General features: G+C 44.7%; 1 protein-coding gene across 26 annotated transcripts in view; it reads right to left on the minus strand.

Annotated features, from left to right (window-relative positions):
• Tenm3 (teneurin transmembrane protein 3) overlaps window positions 1-21900 on the minus strand; it is a 1297160-nt gene that overhangs the window by 24600 nt on the left and 1250660 nt on the right. For all 26 annotated transcript variants that reach the window (NM_001145937.1, NM_011857.3, XM_006509405.3 and 23 more), the window contains 2 exons: window positions 6568-6743; window positions 4146-4381 (listed from right to left, as the gene is read on the minus strand). In NM_001145937.1, coding sequence (NP_001139409.1) covers window positions 4146-4381; window positions 6568-6743 — 412 coding nt within the window. The remainder of the gene's footprint in view (window positions 1-4145; window positions 4382-6567; window positions 6744-21900) is intronic.

A 21900-nucleotide genomic window follows, 5' to 3' on the forward strand; every position in this document is an offset into this window, starting at 1 on the left:
CTTTACTGCTGTGAACAGACACCATGACCAAGGCAACTCTTACAAGGACAACATTTAATTGGGCTGGCTTACAGGTTCAGAGGTTCAGTCCGTTATCATCAAGGCGAGAACATGGCAGAATCCTGGCACACATGGTACAGGAGGAGCTGAGAGTTCTACATCTTCATCTAAAGGCTACTAGCAGAATATTGGTTTCCAGGCAGCTAGGATGAGGGTCTTATAGCCCACATCCACCGTGACATACCTATTCCAACTGGGCCACACCTTCTAATAGTGCCCCCCCTGCCCGGGCTGAGCATATACACACCATTACACTCTGTCTTCAGAGGTGGTGTCTCCATTTAGAGTGGGGTGCAGGACCAGAGACTTCAAATTGGTTGCTCCCTCCCAACTCCTCTCTCATGCATGCATGCACACACCCACACCCACACGCATATACACTGTAGCCTGGGCTAGCATGGAATTCACTATGTAGCGTGTGAACAAAGAATTTCCCTCTGCCCACAGACATTTTCCTTCACAGAAAACTGGACAGATCTCTCCTAGCCACGTTCTGTGTGGGAAGAAACATCCAACATTTTGTACACGTGGCTGAGGGTTAGGGTTAGGTATATGTCACCAGACTTTTTATTTCCAATGTACTTTCATAGTGGCTCACTGACAGCCGTAATGACTAAGTAAAAGGAGACGATCTCATCTGTAACATAGCAATATAAAACCTATCTAGATGATAATGCTATTATTATCTAGATATTATTATACCACCTATTTCCTAATATAAAAGTAATGTGTGTAAGCAAAGAGGGCAGAACACAAATGACCTATATTTATACTATTATAAACACAAACTGGCACTGTTGGTAGATTCCCAGGAGTGGGTCATAGGTTACATCTCCTTTTGCCTTTTTGAGGAACATCCATACTGACGTCCACAGTGGCTGCACTATGATCTGGCCATCAGCTTGCACTGATTCCCCTTTTGTCCACACGATGAGTATTTGTTGTTTTCTTAGCCAATGACATTCTCACTAGGTGAGACGTTATTTCAATGTTGTATTTCTGTGATGGGTAAGGAGGGGATTTGAATGAGAATAGCCTCCATAGGCCCAGATATTTGACTGGTTGGTCCACAGTTAGTGGAACTGTTTGGGAAGGATTAGGAGGTGTGGCCTTGTTGGAGGAGGTGTGTCACTGGGGGCAGGCGAGCTTTAGGTTTTAGAAGCCCACTATATTTCCGATTAGTCCCGTCTTTCTCCTTCATGTTTGTGGATCAGTGTCAAGCTCTCAGTGACTGCCCCAGGACCTTGCGTGCTGTCCATCAAACTCCCTGATGGACAGCGGGCATGGACTCTAACCCCCTGGAACCATGAGCCCCAAGTTAAATGCTTTCTTTTATTAGTTGCTGTGGCCACACTTTTAATTACAGCAACAGAAAACGAAGACGGCTAGTGTTGAACTTCTTTTCTCATGTGTTTCTTGGCTCTGTGTACTCAATGTCTGCAGAGCAGTGTGCTCCTTTCATTGGCCCGTCTACCGCAGTGCCATTCACAATGGGTAGGTTATGGCTGATGCCTGTGCAACCGTAAAGGGATGGACGAAGCCAGCATGGAACGCAATGAGATCTTATGTTTTATCTATAAAGAAGAAGAAAGTTAAGCTGTCTACAGGACAAAGGATGCAATTGGAGATAATCATAGTAAGCCAATTTACTCAGTTTCAGAAAGAAAGATGTCTTATGTTTTCTTTCGCCTATGGTCCCTACATTGATGTAGATTCATGTGTGTGCTGGTCTCACCAACATAGAAGTGAAACTGTCTACAGATACAAAGAGAGTTAACAGGACGGGAAGAAGTAGGAAGTGGGAAGGGGCAAGGTCAGAAGGGGATATGCTCAAAGCACAACATATACTTGCATGAAACTGCCTTACAATGCCCCATTTAACATGGTGAACAATGATGTAAAAAATAGTGTACCCGAGGCTGGAAACTGTGTTTCATTTTGGATACTAGGTAAGTGTTATATCGTCTTTGGTTGTTCAGGACTGGGAAAGGCCATATTGAAGGATGTTTTTTATGGCTTTTGATGAAGGGCACTGTGTGAGGTTTGGTGTGCTTGTGACTCCTGTGTGTTTGTATCTCTGTGTGTGCTTGTGACTCCTGTGTGTGTGTCTGTGTGTGTGCCTGTGACTCATGTGTTTGGGTGACTTATGTGACTGTGACACTTGTATATGTATGTGTGTGTATTTGTGTAACACTGTGACACCTTTATGTGTGCCTGTGGCTCCTGCATGTGTATTTGTGTGTGTGCCTATAACTTCTGTGTGCATGAATACCTGTGATTTGTTTATTTCTGTGAGTGCCTGTAACTCCTGTGTATATCTGTGTGTATACCACTGACTCGAGTGTGTGTCTGTTTCTGTGACTCATGTGAGCATGTGTAACTCAGGAATCACTGAGTAAGAAAGGCAAAGCCTTCAAGCTTATTTTCAGTGGTTAAGGAAGGAGGGCCCAGGCTGAGACAGGAAGTGGCAGCTACAGTTGAGCAAGTGACAGCCACTGCTTCCCAGGTTCAGGGGAGAGGAAGGCTACAGACCATGGTCCCAGGAGAATCGTCAAAAGAGATGTGGAGTGTTTCCCTGCCTATGGCTTCATCCTTTTTTTTTTTTTTTTTTTTTTTTTTTTCGAGACAGGGTTTCTCTGTGTAGCTCTGGCTGTCCTGGAACTCACTCTGTAGACCAGGCTGGCCTCAAACTCAGAGATCCGCCTGCCTCTGACTCCCAAGTGCTGGGATTAAAGGCGTGTGCCACCACTGCCCGGCAGCTTCATCTTGACTCGATCTTTATCCTCCTTTCTAGTGTCCACTGTGTTTCCCCTCAGCCCTCCATTGTTCTAACCTCCTCTTCAGCTTCATTTTGGGCCAGACTGCCAAACCCAAACTGGGGTTGACTTGAGCCTGGCTTAGGGATGAGGTGGCTTAAGTCCTGGCATCAGAGACCATGTGTTATCATCCCAGATATCAGCCTTGTGATGGACTGCAATCAGAGTATATCCTATACCTTGGGTTTAGCCTGTGTTTGATCCATTTGTTTCTATTTTTTGGATCTCTTTGGCCTCTTTGGATAATAATTTAGCCATTTGGAGTGGAGCAGGGGTTGGGGGGGGGCGCGGAGGAGGGGAATTACCAGCAAGCTTTATGTTTTGTTCTTGCTGCTTTATTTGAATTTATTTATTTATTTATTTATTTTAATGGCAAGGGAAGTAATGTTGGCAAGAATTCTCTACATTTACCTGATAAACTAAAACTTTGTTGACTAATATAAAGAATAAATCAGGCTCAGTTTATTGTGGCTGAAGGTGATTTCTTGCAACCCACGCTTCTGGGTTTAATCTACATTGTCTTTATCAAATAGCTACCATAAATCACAGCTTGCCTTCCAGATGCATTTGGCCTGTAATGGACGAGTGATAAAAAACCAAACCAAACCAAACCAAACCAAACCAAACCAAACCAAACCAAACCAAACCAACAACAACAACAACAAAAACCCCGAACCCTACGAGTAAATGCAGAGACCATTTTCCAAGGCCCCATTACACATGCATAATGAGAAACACCACATCTCTCATAAAAAAGCCAACCAAAGGTGGGCCTTCTGTCAACGAGACAGCAGAGAGGTTCTGAGGTCGGACGTGTCTCACTATACATCCACACTGCACAGTTCAAACATAATGGGGACTGTAAAGAAAGACACCTCTCAATGGCTGGCCCGTCTCCTTCACCATTCATATCTGTGACTTTGAAAACTGTCGAGATTTAAGCCAACATTAACTTATCCCCATTGCTGCTCACAGACAGGGAGAAGGAAGATCACGCTCCTAAGATTCTCAGGGTGACATCGGCAAAACCAGGCTCAGTTGATATCCAAAGGTTGCACATCTGTGCTACCCCAATTTCTAAATTCCCCAGGGAAGAATTTCATCTAAGCATCTGAAGGTTTCGATGGCTGGTACGAATTGTGACACACAGTCAGGGCAGACAGTAGAGGGTGTCAGGTGTTATGCAGGCAGGGCGTCTACACAGAGCAGCACTGGACACACCCACCTCAGCACTGGACATCCGTCTCTTCTTTCCCAAGCATCACTTACCCTGAGCTTCCGGCCGAATACGTTGACTTTGCCCTGGGCTTGTTCTTTTCGGAATCTCCACTCCACCAGATTCTGCCCGTTCTCACCGGGAAGAGTCATGTTTCTTTTGGCTACTGTGGGATTCGCCGTGCCAGCCAGAACGTGGGGCTCTGTCTGGTAGTGAGAGTCCAGACCACTGGCATAGAAGATTCTAAGGGAGCCATCATACCCAATCTGGTAACTGTTTCTTAACTGGTCTAAAAAAGAAAAAAAAGAAAGAAAGAAAGAAAGAAAATGAAAAGCAGAAAAGGGTGACCCATTTTGTCTATATTTAATATCTAATGGTTATACATTCAGAACTGATAAAGATTTCTAAAACAATGGAGGCCTGCATCTTTTTTTAGATGTCTTTTTTTCATTTTCATATAATACATAATTTGATTTCAATTTTTATTCTTTACATACATTACGTTCCCCCCTACCTCCACCCCTCCCAGTCCCCCCAACCCCCTTCTCCCCTAGAGCTGCTTTTCCTCAGTTTCCCTTAAAAAAATAAAGAGCAGGTCTCCTAGGGATATCACCTGAGCATGGCATAGAAAATTACGAACCCTCATATCAAGGCTGGGGAGGTGACCCAGTAGGAAGAGAAGGACCCCAAGCACAAACAAAAGGGGTACTAGACGATGTGTGGTCTGGATAGCAAGCATCCCCTGAAATGATTTAGGAGCCTAGACTTTTTTGTTTGTGGGGTTGGTTCTGGAGTCTTTGGCTGAAGGAAGTGCATAACTTGGGGATAGGTACCTGATACCAACCTACGTACCTACCTTCTCTCCCTCCCTCCTTTTCTGTCCCCCCCCCATCTCCTTCCTTTCCATACACCACGAGGTGAAGAAGTTCTTCTACCGTAGGTTTCCACCGACATGATACTCTGCCTAATAGCATGGGTAAGCAACGTGGACCGAACCCTCTGGGCCTGGAAGCTAAGACGTCTCTTCTGTTACTTCCCCCACTGTATTCTATCACAGTGGTGAGAAAAGTCACGGATACAGATGCCCTTCCAGAGAGGAACAGGACGACCTGGATTTCTAGTACTGGTTTTGGCTGAATATCAAAGGAGAACTAAAGAGCATTTAAAAGTACCAGTGACATCAGCAGATAAGGAAGGTTCACCTCCTTGGGATGTGCAGTGGACCAAGCACATAGCCTTTCAGTCCTGGGTGTCCACCTTCAAGACCTCAGGAGTGCCTTCATCTATGTGCACTTTGCTGTCTTTTGTAAAAGAAACTTTGGAAGGATCAGTATGCATGGCTTGCATATACAAAATACAAAGTGATATTCTTACCAAAACTAACTCCTTTATTTTTTTCAATTCAGGGTTTCTCTCTATAGTCCTGGCTGTCCTGGAATTCACTTTGTAGACCAGGCTGGTCTCAAACTCAGAAATCCACCTGCCTCTGCCTCCTGAGTGCTGGGATTAAAGGCGTGCACCACCACGCCTGGCTCCAAAACTAACTCTTAAGAAAAGAGATCCACCCAGTGTTTTGTCTAAGAAAAACCTTTCATATTAATAGACTAGTGCCTCTGTCTCTGTGGAAGGCTTTGGAATGATATAGGACCATTTGATGCTTGCAGAGGTTGCCTGATGGGTAAGTTTTTAAAAAGAAAAAAAAAAAACAATCAATCAGGCACAAGTAATCCAAACCAAACCCAAGCAAAGTAAGAGAGGCTTAACGCAGGACTAGCAATTATTCCAAGCTGTGAAAGAGTTCAGATATTATATAAATAGCGTCTTGGGATGTGAGGGTAAAATTACCATCATATGTGGCTTCGAATACCACATCACAGTGGATTACAGCACCCCACACCTCAAGTCACTGTAGTGAGGTGTCAGAGGGGAGGGCAGGTTCTCAGAAACTGCTGAGTGACACCAAAATGGTGGGCTTACACATATCAAGAGCTGAAATTAAGTTGCTGTATTAAATTAGAATTGAAAAGGGCATTTTCAAGGTTACTATTATTTGCATGTGTGAGAGTGTATGTGTATGAGTGTGTGTAAGTGTGTATGTACGTGTGTGTGACTGCGTGTGCACATGTGTCTGAGTGTGTGTGAGCGTACGTACAAGTGTGAGGATGTATGTATGTGTGACTGTGTGTGTGTGTGTATGTATGAGTGTGTGTGTGTGAGTGCATGTGCGAGTCTGTGTGAGTGAGAGTGTGCATGCTCATGTGAGTATGTGTATGTGTGAGTGTGTGTGCACATGAGTGTGTGTGAGAGTATGAGTAAGTATAATACTGCCTACAGGCTCTTGCTTATTTCAGCAGTTCCTCTGAGCACTCCTGCTTCCCCTCCCCTCCTCTGGGTTATCTCAGAACACAGGACCTACGGTCTACTCGAGAGCTATTGATATTCTCTCATTCATTTCAAAGTATGCTTTGCCTTTACCTTGGACCATGGTGTAGAAGGAATCGATGGAGGACAAGTTCGAAGTGATGCTGACATCTTCCTCTCTGCTGGATGACTCGATGTCCACCGTGATAGCCTTGTCCATGTCCCCGTGCAGGTTTGTAACCACCCCAGTGGGGAAGGTAACATTCGTCAGGCGACCTTCACTGTCATAGCTGAATGAGAGAGGTGTCACGTGATGTTAACAAGGAAGCGGTGGGCGCTTTTTTACCTACCCGTTTAGGGCACCCCAGGATTAGCAGCACCGCTTTGGAGGACTATTTGTCTTTGTGCATGGGCTATGCAGAGTGAGGACTTCAAACACACTTTGAAGTAATCAAAAGCCTGTTTAACATAGGGAAAAATCCTTGCCTGCCTGAGCAAGAGTAAACATCTCAGCGTTTTATTCTTTGAAGTGTGACCAAAACCCACCTGCACATCTAATTTGCTGTTTCAAAGGGAACATGTTTGCTGATATTAAATTCCGTAGTATCCGTCCATATTTTCTGCCAGCTAGCTGCCATTCAGTGCCCCGTGCTTCCGGTTCTGTCAGCTGAGCCCCTCCACGACTGTGCAACATGCACACATGTGTGTGCCCTTCAAACATGTTTCAAGTATTATTTTAGCATCTTGAGACATTTTGGACAAATTAATTAGGAGGAAAAAGCCTTTTAAAGACTTTTTTTCTGGATAGTGTTGGGGGCTGGCACACAGAACCTCGTGAAAGCTAGGCTAAAGCATCCCTTAGCACTAAAGACTCAAGATTTCTCAGTGATTGACATATTTATGGCAAAGTAGGACTTCAGTGGTAGCGATGATGGTAACCTTCCTTAAAAAATATACTATTTTCTTAAAAAAGAGATTTATTTTTAATTACGTGTATATGTTGGGGTATTTGAACATGCATGAGGGTCCCCACAGAACACAGAAGACAGCGTAGAATTCTTCTGGAGCTGGTTGGGAGCCCCCTGATGTGGGTTCTAGGAATTGAAGTTGGGTCCTGGAGAGAGAGGCGTTAAGTGTTTCTAACCACTGAGCCATCTCTCCAGCTCCCAACCCCTTCTGTCTATTCTGTTATTTTAAGAGTGTGTGCTATCTCAAATGACTTAGTGTATTGAGAGTAATGAGATAAAGTAGTTCCTGACATTTAACAGTTCTTTGATATTTTATTATATGCTTATTTTTTGCATATAAACACAGGAAACGTATCTAAATATTAGGGTCCATTTTAAATACCATGCCATGAAAATTAAAAATGTACTATAGAAACTAAAGTTTTTCATTTGTGCCTTCACCAGAGAAAAATTAAAAAAGACGATCCCGTGATCTGAGCAGAGAAGAGCAAATTCAAAATTCTCAATGAGAATTCCAGAAGCTTCCTTGTTCCTAAGCCCAGAAGCAGTGAGGGGGAAGATGGAGGTTTTTGGAGGAAGAGCGGGCAAACATACAGTCATAATAGTAGGTGTGAGCAAGGAGCAGTATGGAATGCTTGCGGAATAAGCATGCAAAAGGTGTCCGCAGTTTGAAGATTCCGGGCAACAGAGATGACGAAGGCCGAGAGGTCGGCTCAGGGTCTGCTGCTGTGCTGACCCGTTAACGCAGAGGGCTTGGTGTCAGTGAGATCAGGGGTTTGACTGCTGGGGTCTGACAGCCTGCCATGCTGCTCAGCAAGCACCAGGACTGGCCACTCAGGAGGAAGCAGGGAGAGAGGGAGACGAGAGAAACCAACACACCATTAAGTGTTATCATTGCTTGGACTCTGCGGAGGCAGTGCTGAGGGAACAAAGCAGATATCTTCCCCTCCCCAGCAAGCCCAATGCTCTGAGCAGATTAAGGCGTAAATGAAAGAAATCCAAACTAGTTTACTGCTGTCACTGCTTTTCTGAAAACATTATTGATCTTGAAACAAGCATGGATGGGCTCATTTGCATGGCAAAATGGGGATACAGAATTATGAACAAAATCGGACTCGAGTTGAGGCTTACATTCAGTGTAACTCCTGTGCCACACTGTACTGCCCACAGTTCCCAAGTCCTTTAGAAATCAACATCTTTTTTGAATGCTCTTACGTACAGATCATTCGGTACCGTGTTAGCTCTCCCCCATCTCATGAACGGGAAAAACTAAAGATGAGGTGGTTCAATTGCTTGTTCGGGCTCTCCTGGCTGAGTTCTCTCTGGAACTGTTAGGCACCTGACCTCAGACCCATTATCCTTTCTGTAAATCACAGGGCCTGATTCAAAGTTGCGATCTGCGCTTTAAACACACGCGATCCCACTCGCCAGCAGCCTGCTGATTCACTCTTGCTGCAGACTCTGACCTGCCCTTTCTCTGGTTTATATTTTCCAGCCCCATTCAATCTCAAGCAGAAACTTCACCTTTCTCCTGGAGAAAGCATTTTGCCAACCTTTTGACTTGATGCTTTCACTGGCTTACCACTCACTCTGTCTCCTGCTGGGCAGGCATTTTTCTACCACAGGAGGCTGAGCACACGGGGATCCAGCCCAGGTTTCTGAGCTGAGAAGGCAAAGAGCCTCTGGCTCTTTGGGAAATAAACATACAGGGAACCTTTGTAGATTGTACGGTCAGAAGGACATAAGGATGAAGCTGGCTCCTCAGTGGCTCAGGTTAACAGTTTGGCCCTGGAAGTCCTCAATGTGTGCCTGCCAACAAGTGGCTAAATTGAGTTAAGGCATTAACAGGACCAAAGTGTGTGAAGGCCAGGAATGAGGACGAGCCCTCTGGGTGTCTCCTTATCCTGTTACTCGTCAGTTTCTGAAGACTCTTTAATGTGAAAGTTGAGGAGCAAGGGTAGGAGAATCCAGAGAGAATACAAAGTAGCCACATGTGGAAATTTGCCTCCTAACCATGAATGAGCTTCTAGTACTAGGGACCAGAATATAGGCAGAGATGTCTCTAGCTGGAGGAGCCAGGAGTGACTTCCCTGGGGTGACCTTTGCTATCAGGCCTGGATAGATCAAGGCTGGCTGGGGGAGGGGGTAAAGGCGTTGGGGGTTAATGAGGGGTCTTGGATATAGAGCAAGGAAGGTGTTAGGACTGGGAAGAAAGATAAGTTAGGTGTTGAGCCTTTAGGGACAGCAGAAGTCAGCAGGAGAGTCAGGTCTTGCCCAGGCTTTGTGATGGGGATGGAGAACTGAGGAAGGCTTTTAGGAAAGCAAAAAAATTTCAATAATGCTGACTCAGCACCGAGGGATTGTACGAAGGGGACACAAGGCCAGGCAGAGAGAGCTCCCCGACCTACCGATTACACAAACCACAGGTACCAACCCAGGGGTTTTTAGGCACAGAGCTACCATCGGTTGCCCATAATGTTTCAGAAAGAAAGGGATTTAAGACATCTTTCTGAATGCTTTCACAGACACATTCTGGACTGTGTTAGCCCTGCCCTGTCTTGTAAACTGACAAATAAAGGCTTTGTCATTTCTGTGGACAAAGGTGGCAATCTGGGGGAGAGTCTTCACTGATCACCGCTGAACGACGCACGTGGCCCGTGTTTCAGTGCCCACCTTATGCATTTAGTAACTTTCTGCATTTGCTTTTATGTGAGCCAAAAAGATCAAACCCAAGAGAGTCTACTCATTGTTGCCGCCCGCTGTGGAGCGCTCTAGAGTGCTAATTTAAAAACCACCTACCCGCCACTGTGGCAAGTGACAGATCACCACCCTCAGGACTAAACACAAATGCAGAAGTCACTCCTTGATCCCCACTCCTGACGAAGAACATGCACACCAATAGCAAAAGTGAGGTGAGTGGGTGGGAGATTTAAAAAGTGACCAGAGGATTCTGGATAAGGAGTTTGAAATAGACAGACAAATAAATAAACAAAAGATCAGTTCTCACAAAAACAATTTTCAGGCATTTCTAGAAATGATAGTGAAAAGCTGTTTTGTTTTTTGTTTTTGTTTTTCAAGAACAACGGAACAGCGATGGCCAACTGGATGCTGTGCGTGATCGGAGACCTTTCCATGAAAGCTATAGACTGATGGACGTGGCCTCTGCTTACGGGCAGCTCTGCAGTTCAGCCTAATGTTTGTGGCTTGGCCTCAGTGCACTACGCCTCTCCAACTCGTATGTTAGAGATGTAGCCTTTTCTCTTATTGGCCTTTTGAATTTACAATGCACTAGGCTCTAGGGAATTTGAATAGAACATCAACTTCTCGCTCGCGATCCCATTCATCTGGCCACAGCCTCCTAGCTCCAGATCTATCACACAGCACATTCTCTTGCTCCCAGCTGACCTCTCTTCACAAAAGACTCTGTTTGGACAGAGACAGTCTCCCTCAGGCTCTTACTAACCTTCTGCTCTTGCACTGATGGAGTACCCTTTTTATGGCTCTGTATTTGTTTGACTTTAATTTTGATTGCATTTTCTTTCTTTCTTTTTCTTTTTTGCCTAGACTTGCTACTTTAGCTTCTGTAGAGTATTTTCAAAATGCCTGTTATGTTTCCTAGGCACCGAAATTATTAGTAAATGCCTCAGAGTCATAGCCTCTGTGATCCTGAGATGAGATCTTTTCTCTCCTTCTTGCTCACAGACATAAAGTGCCCAACTCTTCATTTTTCCTCCATAACATCTTTCATATACCTATTTTTCCATTCCCACAACTCTCCTAGACAACTGGTCTACCTGCCTCTCTCCACACTTACTGATAAATCTCTGAAACACTATGATTATAATACCCCTGTGCCTAAGCACCTTCAGTTGATTGTCACTTGAAAGAAACTCTGACTAAGCTACACTCTTAACAGCTCTATGTCAATAGGCTACTGATACTGTAAATTTATTCAAGTGGAAATGATTTGCAGTTCTCCAAAACTTTAGAATGTGACTTGGGTACTTCTGTTTAAGATGGATTCTTTAGTCGACTATTCAAGTACAGTCCTTCTCATCTTCCTAGGGTCTTCAGTTCTATTATCTGATTCTGTTTCTCAGTAGGTATGTGGATTCACTCTTAGACTTGAATAACAGTAAGCTTTCCCATGAAAGACTCGTGTGCCCTGTGTTTCACTGTCCAAAGAACGACACATGTGCTTTGTGTATCGATAACCACCTTATACATTTAATAGCTTACATTTGCTTTTATATGAGCCAATAAAAACAAAACCAAGAGAGTCTAGTTATTGTCATCACCTGCTGTGACAGGGCTTTCTCTAGAGTGCTAATTTAAAATCACCTATCCACCACTATGGTAAGTGACAGATTACCACTCTCAGTACTAAACACGATAGCAAAATCATTTATACTTGGATGGTGAGCTGACCTGGCATTCTGATGCTACTGACAGTGTGATTTGTAACACTAAGTCCCAGATTTTACATGTAGGTATTTCTTATATTTTTGGTTGTGAGCCTAACCTTTAACGGCTGAGCCATCTCTCCAGCCCTAGGTATTTCTTAACAATTAGCTCAGGGGGAAAAAAAAACACTATTATTTCTTGAATTCAGTAGCAACATTGTGAATAGGAAATCCTCAAAAAATTGAGATGACATTTGAAGAAGCATCTAACATCATGATGAGCAGAGGGAGCAAGTGACTTCCAGATGACAGGGCCATCTCATATGTACAGTACCAAAGTGACAGGGAAAGAGCAATCAAGAAAGTCAAAAGAACAAGTTGTGTCTTTTTAACCTGCATTTTCTTTCAAGTGCTGAGAGGATCTTGAGAAAGGGATGGAAGCCAACAGGAGAGGGTGGCCTATACCGATTTAAATTTCTTTGCTTGGTTGAATTTCCTTGTGAGGTCTCTCTTAAGGGACAGAGTCTGACCTGTGTTTGTTCCATGAAGCCAGAGAAGGCAGCAGTCTGCAGGTACCTTGCCAGTCTCTCTACCCCTGAACTCTCCAGACAGCATGAGTTCAGAGGACGTGGACAAGGGCAGACCTTCCTCTCACACCTCGGGCCTAGCCCTTTGAACACGGAGCACAGTAAGAGGTGGCCTCAGAAATTTATTTGTCCAAGGATCACACTCAAGAAAGGTGACCTGATCAAAGCCTTTGCATAGTCATAACCTGCATAGGGGAACTGACCGAAGGATAGATAGATAATACACAGGCCTTCAGACACAGGCATCTAATCAGGATGTCCAGAAATGGCTCCCTTAGGGTTCAAAGGATTCTGTGCAGTTCCCTTGCACCTTTTAAAGTTGTGCACTGGCTGAGGAACACAGACATTTATGTAGGTTTTGAAATGCAGACCTGCTAGACAGTCCATCAAGAACTTTTTGCTCTATAGAACTACACATGCATTCATTATCCTGGATGTTCTAAAAATGGACAGAGTATAAGCTCATCTTCTTTTGTTCTTTAGCTTGTATTCTCTCTCTCTCTCTCTCTCTCTCTCTCTCTCTCTCTCTCTCTCTCTCCCTCTCTCCCTCTCTCTCTCCCTCTCTCCCTCAGAAAATGGATATGTAGTAAGGAAAAGGGAAAGATTAGGATTGGGAGAAAAAATTTCAAGGTAGGTATTTTCCTTACAAAGAAATTTCATTTATCACTGTAAGCAGTTGTTATTACCACCAGCATAATACTACACAGGATTCTAGGTTCAAAAGAGATGTATGTATCATTGTTTCAGCAAAGGAAATTTGGCAACTTTTAGTAAATGCTTATTATGGGATAAGTGTTGTCAGAGGCCAAGAAAAACTGGAAGAATGGCAGAATCACAGATTTGTTACTGTAACAGGAAAAATTTCCTTACTAAGAAACCTTTCATTTCATAAGTAAGGGTGGTTCTGCAGCTTGCCAAACATCACAGTTGGGAGAGACAAAATTGGTTGTGGAGTCTAGGTTTTTAGTCTAGAGCCCTTCTCATCTGACCAAAGCCATTTCACAGAAAAGAAAAAGGAGGAAGAAGAAAAGAAGGAGGAGGAGCAGGAGGAGGAGGATGAGGAGTAGTAGTAGAAGGAGGAGGAGAAGAAGGAGAAGGAGGAAGAGGAAGAGGAGAAGGAAAGAGGGGAGGAAGAGGAAAGGGAGGGGGAGGAGGAAGAGGAGGAGGAGGAAGGAATGGAGGAATAGGAAGGGGAAGGTGAGGAGGAAGAAGAGGAATGTGGCAGCAAGTAGAAAATATAAAATAGGCTCAGTGAACCAAGGGCCTCTTATGGCTTGGGCATCCCAGTAAATGCAAAGATAAACAAAGGCAGTGAACTACTGTCCAGGCCACCTAACTAGTAGACCATTGCTTAGTCATTGGGTAGACTTGGAAAAATGAGGGAAGACTGAGCCTAACGTGCTGTCTGTTCATGAGCTATGGGATGGAAGATGAACACTGTTTAGTTTCTGAAGGGAGGAGGAATGGTGGTCTTCAGACAAGGGAGCAGTATGAGAGTAGAGGGGAAGGGGGCTGGAGAGATAATTCAGTTTGTAGAGTGCTTGCCAGGCAAGCACGAGGACTTGCGGTTCATCCCTAGTATAACAACGCTAGGTGGTGGCATGCTTACAATCTCATGTGCTGTTTATAATCCTGGGGCTGGGGAAGTGGAGACAGGCAGAACCCTGGGACTTGCTGGCCAGCCTAGTCAACTTGGGTGATCTCTAGGCTAATGAGAGGCCTGGTCTCAAAAAACAGGGTGGATGGCACCTCCTAAGAAATGACTCTGAAAGTTGTCTTCTGACCTCTGGCCCTGCGGGCACATACACACAAACATAGGTGCACACACACAAAAGACAAAAACAGGAAGCTATAGCCTGCACAAGGAAAGGTGATTTGAAGAATTAGGGCTCAAGAAGGTGGATCCTTGAATATTTGCACAGTACTCCTTTACTTCCACAGGAAATTTAGACTGCCAGGTCGTTATTCACAGCCTTTCTTGCCTCCAGATCTTCCACAGAACTCTTCACTGTGCTCTCATTCACTCTTAATTCAGTTTTCTCAGTAGCTCCCTCATCACGACCACGTCTCAAGAAATGGTTGTCTCCTAAGATCTAGCCAGTATAGTCCTCTTTCTTTCTTCTATTATTATTTTAGGACCACGTTTAGCTAAGTTCTTGAACTCATGGCTTTCCTGTCTCAGTCTTCCGATTAGCAGGATAATGGTGGCCAAAACACACAAGTCCTCAGACTGACTTTTGATCCTATGTAACACTGTGCCGTGGGGACTTAGGGTCATAACTTCCAAATGGGAACTCCCTGTGTATTTCAGGTGTTTTCCTACCTACTTTACCATCCATGCTGGGAAAACAGGGGCTCTCTGAGATTGTCCCATCTCCCTGTCTCCTCAGGATGAATCCATTTCGATTAGTGATTAGCGTCTAGACTGGATTCAGTTCTCCATTTCTTAACTTTCTTTTCCTCCTGTACTGCCTACTCTCATCTTCCCTTGAGTCCATGCTTGCATAGTCGCCAAACTGACCACGTGGCTTCCCTGTTAGATTCCCCCAACTGCACCTTGCCTATCCAGCATGGAGGATTCCCCGGGCAGCCCAACTCCCTAGCATGCCATCTAAGCCCTACTTGGACAGAACCATGCTCTCTTGACATGTCTTTCTGGTGTCATCTTCCAGTGTCCCCACACACACTCCATGCTCTGGTCATTCTAAAATGCCATGCTCGGCCTGCCCAGTCAAGGCTTTGCTCCTGACTGCCACTCTGCCACTCCCTGCTGATGACTGTCAGTATCTCCAGACAAAGCTTAACTGAGTCGTGTAGCTTGTCTCGCTCTTGTCCCCAGTCTGATGAGGACAAGATGGGTGAGCATCTTGGTTGCTTGCACTGCCTGCTGACGCTTAGCACTTAACACCTTTATACATATTTACTTCTCTTCTCAGAGTCCAGTGGACATGGAGCTCACCTTATTCTCTAGCACTCCAGTCCGCACCGGCAGAATATCATACCAAATGAATATGTGTCTGATGAATGTAGTGGATACGTAGGAAACTTTCCTTGACCAAAGAAAGGGCATGGGCGAAATTCTCATCTCGTGGACACCATACCCAAGCCTCAGAGGTCTGACATATTTAACAGTTTGCTGCTGAAATGCAGCATTTAAGAGCCTTTCCTTTTCCTTGGGGCGGCGTAACTCCTTTTAAAAGTGTTCCCACAAGGGTAAGGTCAGCTGGGACATAACCGTGTGGGACTAACTATGGATATCTTTGTGAGAAAAGCTTTAAAATTATGTTTAAAATGAACTCTTTATTAATAAAATCAATAGGATCTGAACAGGCACATAACAGATATCTAAGTGATAAGAAACTTGTTTGAAATGAGAAATAACCACTGTCTAGACCCGCTGGGACCTTTCTTTAAGGTTTTCAGTCCATCATCTGAAAGGCCTTTTGGTTCTATAGGAATACACTGGTATATTTATATTCATGTAGACAAGCATTAGGGGGTCATGTTGCTTCTCCATATTACAACATTCTTTGAATTTTGATTTTACCACTATAACCTCTTCTGGGAGGGAAGTACTTTCTCTCAGCTTCTGGTCAGGGGTATGTTTGTCTTCATAGGGACCTAGCTTGCTCTTTTCTTTTTGAGTTTGACATAGAATGAAGTCTTTCATCTGATGCTGAACTAACATTCGTTACATGTTTAAATTAACCGATTATCTATTTCTAATAAAAAAAAGCAACACTTTTTAGCCTTTGATTTTTATATACATTTTAATCGAAAGGCCTAATTATGGAAAAAAAACCCTTAATTTATATCAGACTTCCTTTCTTATATATTTAAATAGGGAAGAAAACTCAAACTCTTCTTTGGTTGAACTGGAAAGTGATATTTCTTATTTTTAAAAGACAAGAAATAAAAGTCAGATTATTTTTATGTGCACACATGATGCGTGTGCATGAGCGCATGTGTGGAGGTCAGAGAAGAACATTGTTGAATCGCCTTCTCCTTCTCCCTTTACAAGGTCTCCAAGCATCAGAGTCAGGGCATCAGGCTTGAACAGAGAACACGTTTACTCATGGAGTCATCCTGATGGCTCAAAGTGGTGCTTGCTTACATCAGCATCTCTCTCTCTCTGTCTCTCTGTCTCTCTCTCTCTTCCCCCTCTCCCAGGCCCCTCATCATCTCTCTCTTGTGTTCAGATTCTCAGGTTGGAATTTAAGTCTAAGAAATCTGCTTGAGATTGAGCAGGTGGGTTTGCAAGATGCAGTAGTAAGGACGGATGCAGGGATGCTGTGATGGAGGGACGCTGTGAGGAACAAGAGCATGTGGGTGACGCCCCAGACCTCTGATCTCTTGCTTAGGGTGGTCCTTTCTTGATCGTAGGTCAGAGTCCAGAAGACAAGTGTGATGCCTCACTGGGTCAACATCTATATGTTCTAGGCATCTGGAAATGACCCGTGGGCCCAGACATAAACAAGAGGCTTTCTCTACCTGCAACACTTCTTCGCTGGGGGAAACTGAAGGGTGAGCAGGGAGGAATGAGGCTTCTACACAGGCTTTCGTTATAGCATCTCAGGACTGAGTTGGAGAAGGATGCACCATTCCAGGAAATTCCCAACTGTCAACCTTTGGCTCTGCAACACTGGGAAGGGAAAGCCATCCTGGTCTGTCCGCATGAGAATCTCCTCTTCTCAGATAACCTTTCGAGTAGTGAGTCGGTGTCTTGGTCTTTGGGCAAATTATCTGATGGTTGCTTTGCAAGGGAAGCTGATGAGGTGCCGTACGGTAAAGCTATCAGAGCACCTATCCAAAGTAGAGAGAAGGAGTCCATATATAGAGGAGGTTGAATTACCCATTTTGAGCCATTATGGAGCAATTTAGCACCTTGAGAGCATTCATTTGCTAAGTGGATCGTACTGGAGGGGATAACATAGCTCTGCTGCAGTGGACACGCTAGGGCTGATGCACCAGATTCTGAAAAAAACTGGTTACTGGTTTTGCTCATTTTTTTTTCTTTTTTTTTTTTGTAAAATCTAGACTGCTGAAAGGAGTTGGAATAAATCGAATATTGATGAAAATATTGCCTACATCGTGTTTATAGGTGAATGCTTGAAGTGGCCTGTGGCTGCTTTCGTCAGCCACCCACAGTTCTCACTGATTTCTGGGACGCTCATTTTGGTTAAAAGAAGACAGATGTAGATAGTTATACCCAACTGTTGGACTGAAGTCAGGGACCCCTGTGGAGGAATTAGGGGAAGGACTGAAGGAGCCAAGGAGGAGGGTGATCCCATAGGAAGACCAGCAGTCTCAACTAACATGAACCCCTGGGAGCTCCCAGAGACTGAGCCACCAACCAGGCAGCCTATACGAGCTGGTCCGAGGCCCCTGACACAGACAGCAGAGAACTGCCTGGTATGGCCTCAGTGGGAGAAGATGTGCCTAATACTTGAAGCCCCAGGGAAGGGGATTCTTTGTGGGGGGGGGGACGACCCTCTCAGAGGCAAGGAGGAGGGGGAATGGGAATGCCAGGAGGGGGGGCAATGGCTGGAATGCAAATAAATAAAATAATTAATAATAAAAAAGAAGTAAGGCAAACCTATCAGAGAATCAAACAAAACAGATAACAATGAAAAGCAGTGTCAGGGTTTCCCCAGAATTGTCAGTGACCTGCGGATGAGACTGCTCCTAAGTCAGCCCTGAGTTCCACAACAGACATGGGGATACGGGAGGGAGCCCGAGGGCCAGTGTAAATGCATATTTGTTAAATGGGGACGTAGTTTTTAACGTAATTTCTGGACATAAATAACAATGACTTGTGGCATGTCAGGTGCTTTTCAAAGGAGGGGTTATCCTGGGTTCTGTCCGGTGGAAGCTTCCTTTAATCAATTCCTGCATCAGTGGTGGTCAGAGGGACTGCTGTGTAGGAACACACCACTGTCCGGATTCTAGCCGATTCGGTGTCAACAAGCAAAGGACGCATCTTTCCTAATTCGGAATAATTACCTTTGAATTTTCCTGCTCGATCTGGGCCTTCTGAATACTGTTTTTGGATTTGAAAGTGCCCTAAGGGTACCATAGCCAGCTTGCAGCTATACTCAGCTCTTCTCTAAGGTCCCTTTCCCGCTATTCTCCTAGGGTATCAGAATAGGTGGGGGAGGGCGCGTTGTGGGTCTGTGCCATGGGCACAGAGTTAGGTTCATTATAAAGAAATGGTTCGGAAGCTCGTTCTGAAATTGCAGAGCGTGAATGAGGGTCAATAAAGAACCCAAATGAGGAGCTGGAGACCCATCTATACCTACATAAACGGGGAAAAGCTGAAACTCATTTATTTGCTCTGTAAATCTGAATATAGCTCACAAAAGATCACACTCGGCTCCACAAATACACAGCTCCAAATAATCAAACTCCCAGGACGGGAAAGTTGTCACTAACCCGCTGGTGAGCATGGGCACATCAGCTAGAATTCATAGCTTTTTCCCTACGCTGTCTAGTTCCCCCTGAAGAAGTGCCTTTAGATATGTCCAAACCCTTTGTATTTCATGTGGGCAAGCAAGCAAGCAGAGAGCTGGGAAACGCCATTTACTAGTAAATAATTTATTCTATCGCCCAATTCCATACGCCAGATTTGCTGCTGTGTGCATTCAAGTGTAAGAACTGTGGCTTTACTTTGGGTATGAGCTTTTTAAATAATACATTTTTAGCAGGTGAGATCTTTGTGGTCTCTCTGGAATTACTTTAACTAAGAAATGAGAGTACAGGGCAATTGTTTTTAAAGATTAAGACGTGATGGTTGTCAGGTGTGGTGGTGCGTCCCTTTAATCCCCCAGCACACCAGAGGCAGAGACAGGCAGATCTCTGAGTTTGAGGCCAACCTGCTCTGGGGAGCAAGTTCCTGCTTGGTCAGCTGGATTACATAAAGAAATAATGAGAGAGAGAGAGAGAGAGAGAGAGAGAGAGGGAGGGAGGGAGGGAGGGAGGGAGGGAGGGAGGGAGGGAGGGAGACAGAGACTAAGACATTGACTAAGATACATAACTAGGGTTATCATTATTATCAGTATGCACAGTCACAAAGTCTGCCTTTTTCTTCTGACCATCAGATTAAGAGAGGAGGAGGTCAGAGGCAATCACCTGTATATAATTATTCATCCCCTGAGACATATGAGACCCCAAAGCTGAGCGAAAGCCACCAGACACTGGATTGTAGCAGCCTGTCTTAAAGTACCAGATACTTTTTAAAGGAGTCCTAATAGGGACGACACAGTCACGTGTGCCCTGGAGAGAAACTGCCGCAGGTCTATTGCTTTTGACCTGAAGGCTCTTGTGTTTAAGCGACCACCTACCTACCCCAAATTAGAGTAACTTGCCTAACTTATTGGGGGCTGATAAGAACTGCAAGCTGGGAATTGGGAATCACACCCCCAAACCCCAGTCCTCTCTTATACCCAGTCCTCTCTTATACTGAGCTTGTATTTGAATGGAGAAATGTTTGCTTTCCTTTAAGGTTTTTTTTTTTTTTTTTTTTTTAAAGGATAATTTTGTAACTTTATGTATAGGAAACTTGGCAGTGCATATTTAACCCAGTATAGTGGTAAGTTCTTCATCCTTTGCCTTTTCGGGATTGCTCATGCAAACCACAGATTCAGGACAGAGAGCATCCCCTCCCCAGGGGCGACTGATCTCATTGTGCCTGTCCTTGTAATCAGTCCTATGGCTCCCATCAGCTTAGCCAGAGCACCCTCGACTTCTGAGTTACCCCACGTGAGGGCAACAGTGGTGCATGCCTTCCTGTGGACCAGGCGCCCCAGCCTGGCCTTTCCCTTGATGATGTAGTAGGGAGCCCCCTATCTTTCATCACAGGGCAGGCAGAAAGACCACCAGCTCAATGGGGTCAACATCATGGGCAATCACCACCAGCTGAGCCTTCTCTACCAAGGTGGTCACTGTATTGAGTCCTGTTTGAAGGTTGGGCAGTCTCTTAGTCGGGACATCCCCTTTGTCAGCAGCTTTCTTCTCAACATGGGCCAGTAGCCTTTGCTTCTTCTCCTGCTTTGTCTCTGGCCTGTACTTGTTAAGCAGTAGTTTGCTGGTCCAGGGCTTGGGCTAACTGGTTAATGGCAGGAGATAGTACTTTGAGCCACTTACTGAGGAAGCCCCCTTGCCTTATGTACTGGGGACATCCGGGAAGCAAGTTAGCTCTCTTTTGGGCAGCGTGTCCTGTCTAATGTTAAAGCCCTTAGGCCGTTGCTCAAAGAGGATTCACCACCTTTTGGCCCCCTGTTTCTTCACAAGGACAGGGGCTGGGGCCACCTCCATCCTTTAGACATCAGGCTCGGCTAGAGCAGAACTTCCTTATGAATTTTCTTTTGTTCTCTGCCTCGCAGGAAAGGAGTCTAGAGCCTGTCACTGTTTGGCAAGCAATCTTTCAATGAGTTTATCTCTAGCCCCTGATTTGATGGGACAGGGCCTTGCTACCTAGTTTAAGCTGCCCTTGAACTTTTTGGTGTACCCCTGACTGGCCTCAAACTCCCATTCCTCCTACTCCTGCCTCCTGATTTTGGATATTATGAAACTATACCACAACAACCGGCTATATATACAGTTCTTGTGGCCCTCGCTCCCTAAAAGCAATATTTCAGGATAAAACACTTCTGGTAGGAAGTCATTACATTTTCTCATTCAATTATCTGAGCAGCGAGATCAACCAAGGAAGGTCTTATTTTATGAAGAAGACGACAGTGAACAAACACCTGCGATTGGGTAAACATCAAAAGATGGACGAGAAAAATGTGAAATATTGACATTTCCTGTATTAACGATTGGTGCAGGGGTTTACACCACCCCAGAGAGCAAGAGATCACGAATAGAGTAGTTTTCCAAAGGCTCTTTGGGGAGAGTCAGTTCTAGATCTCATGAGACTCTGCTCCATCATGAATATCCACCCAACTACATCACTGGCTTTTGCCTCTGATCTTTCTTCAATGAAAAGCTATGAAGAATGCTTTGTGCATGAATGCAACACTCCATGCGCTGTGGGAGCCCCAGAGACAGCAGCTTGCGTTAAAAAAAATTTTTCCCCCATTTTCTTTGTACTCACACCAGGACTGCAACCTTGCTAATGGCACACTCAAGTTTGTACCACCAACAAAAAATAATCAGATGAAAACATGGCCGGCATGGAATCGGAACTTGTTCTTTGGAATGTCTCTGGCAGGAGCTATGGCAACTCTCTTTCTACAGTAGGCAGACTGATTGATTCCAGGTCTTCCATCTGTTTCTATTCGATAAAAGCTTTAACTTCAAGCCTTTTTTAGATACTAGGCTAGCTGATAATCTGGCCGTAAAGAAATGGGGATTTGGATTGAAGGCTGCCATTTCTTTTGTGTAAGGTAATTATGCCAAAGGATGATTATAGACCACCGACCAGCTTAAGGGACTGGTGTGGTGAAAGTCACAGAAAACATGTTTCTCAGTTGGCAATGATTTTTCCCC

Source organism: Mus musculus, chromosome 8 (genome assembly GCF_000001635.26).
Source record: "Mus musculus strain C57BL/6J chromosome 8, GRCm38.p6 C57BL/6J".
NCBI classification, from domain to species: domain Eukaryota; kingdom Metazoa; phylum Chordata; class Mammalia; order Rodentia; family Muridae; genus Mus; species Mus musculus.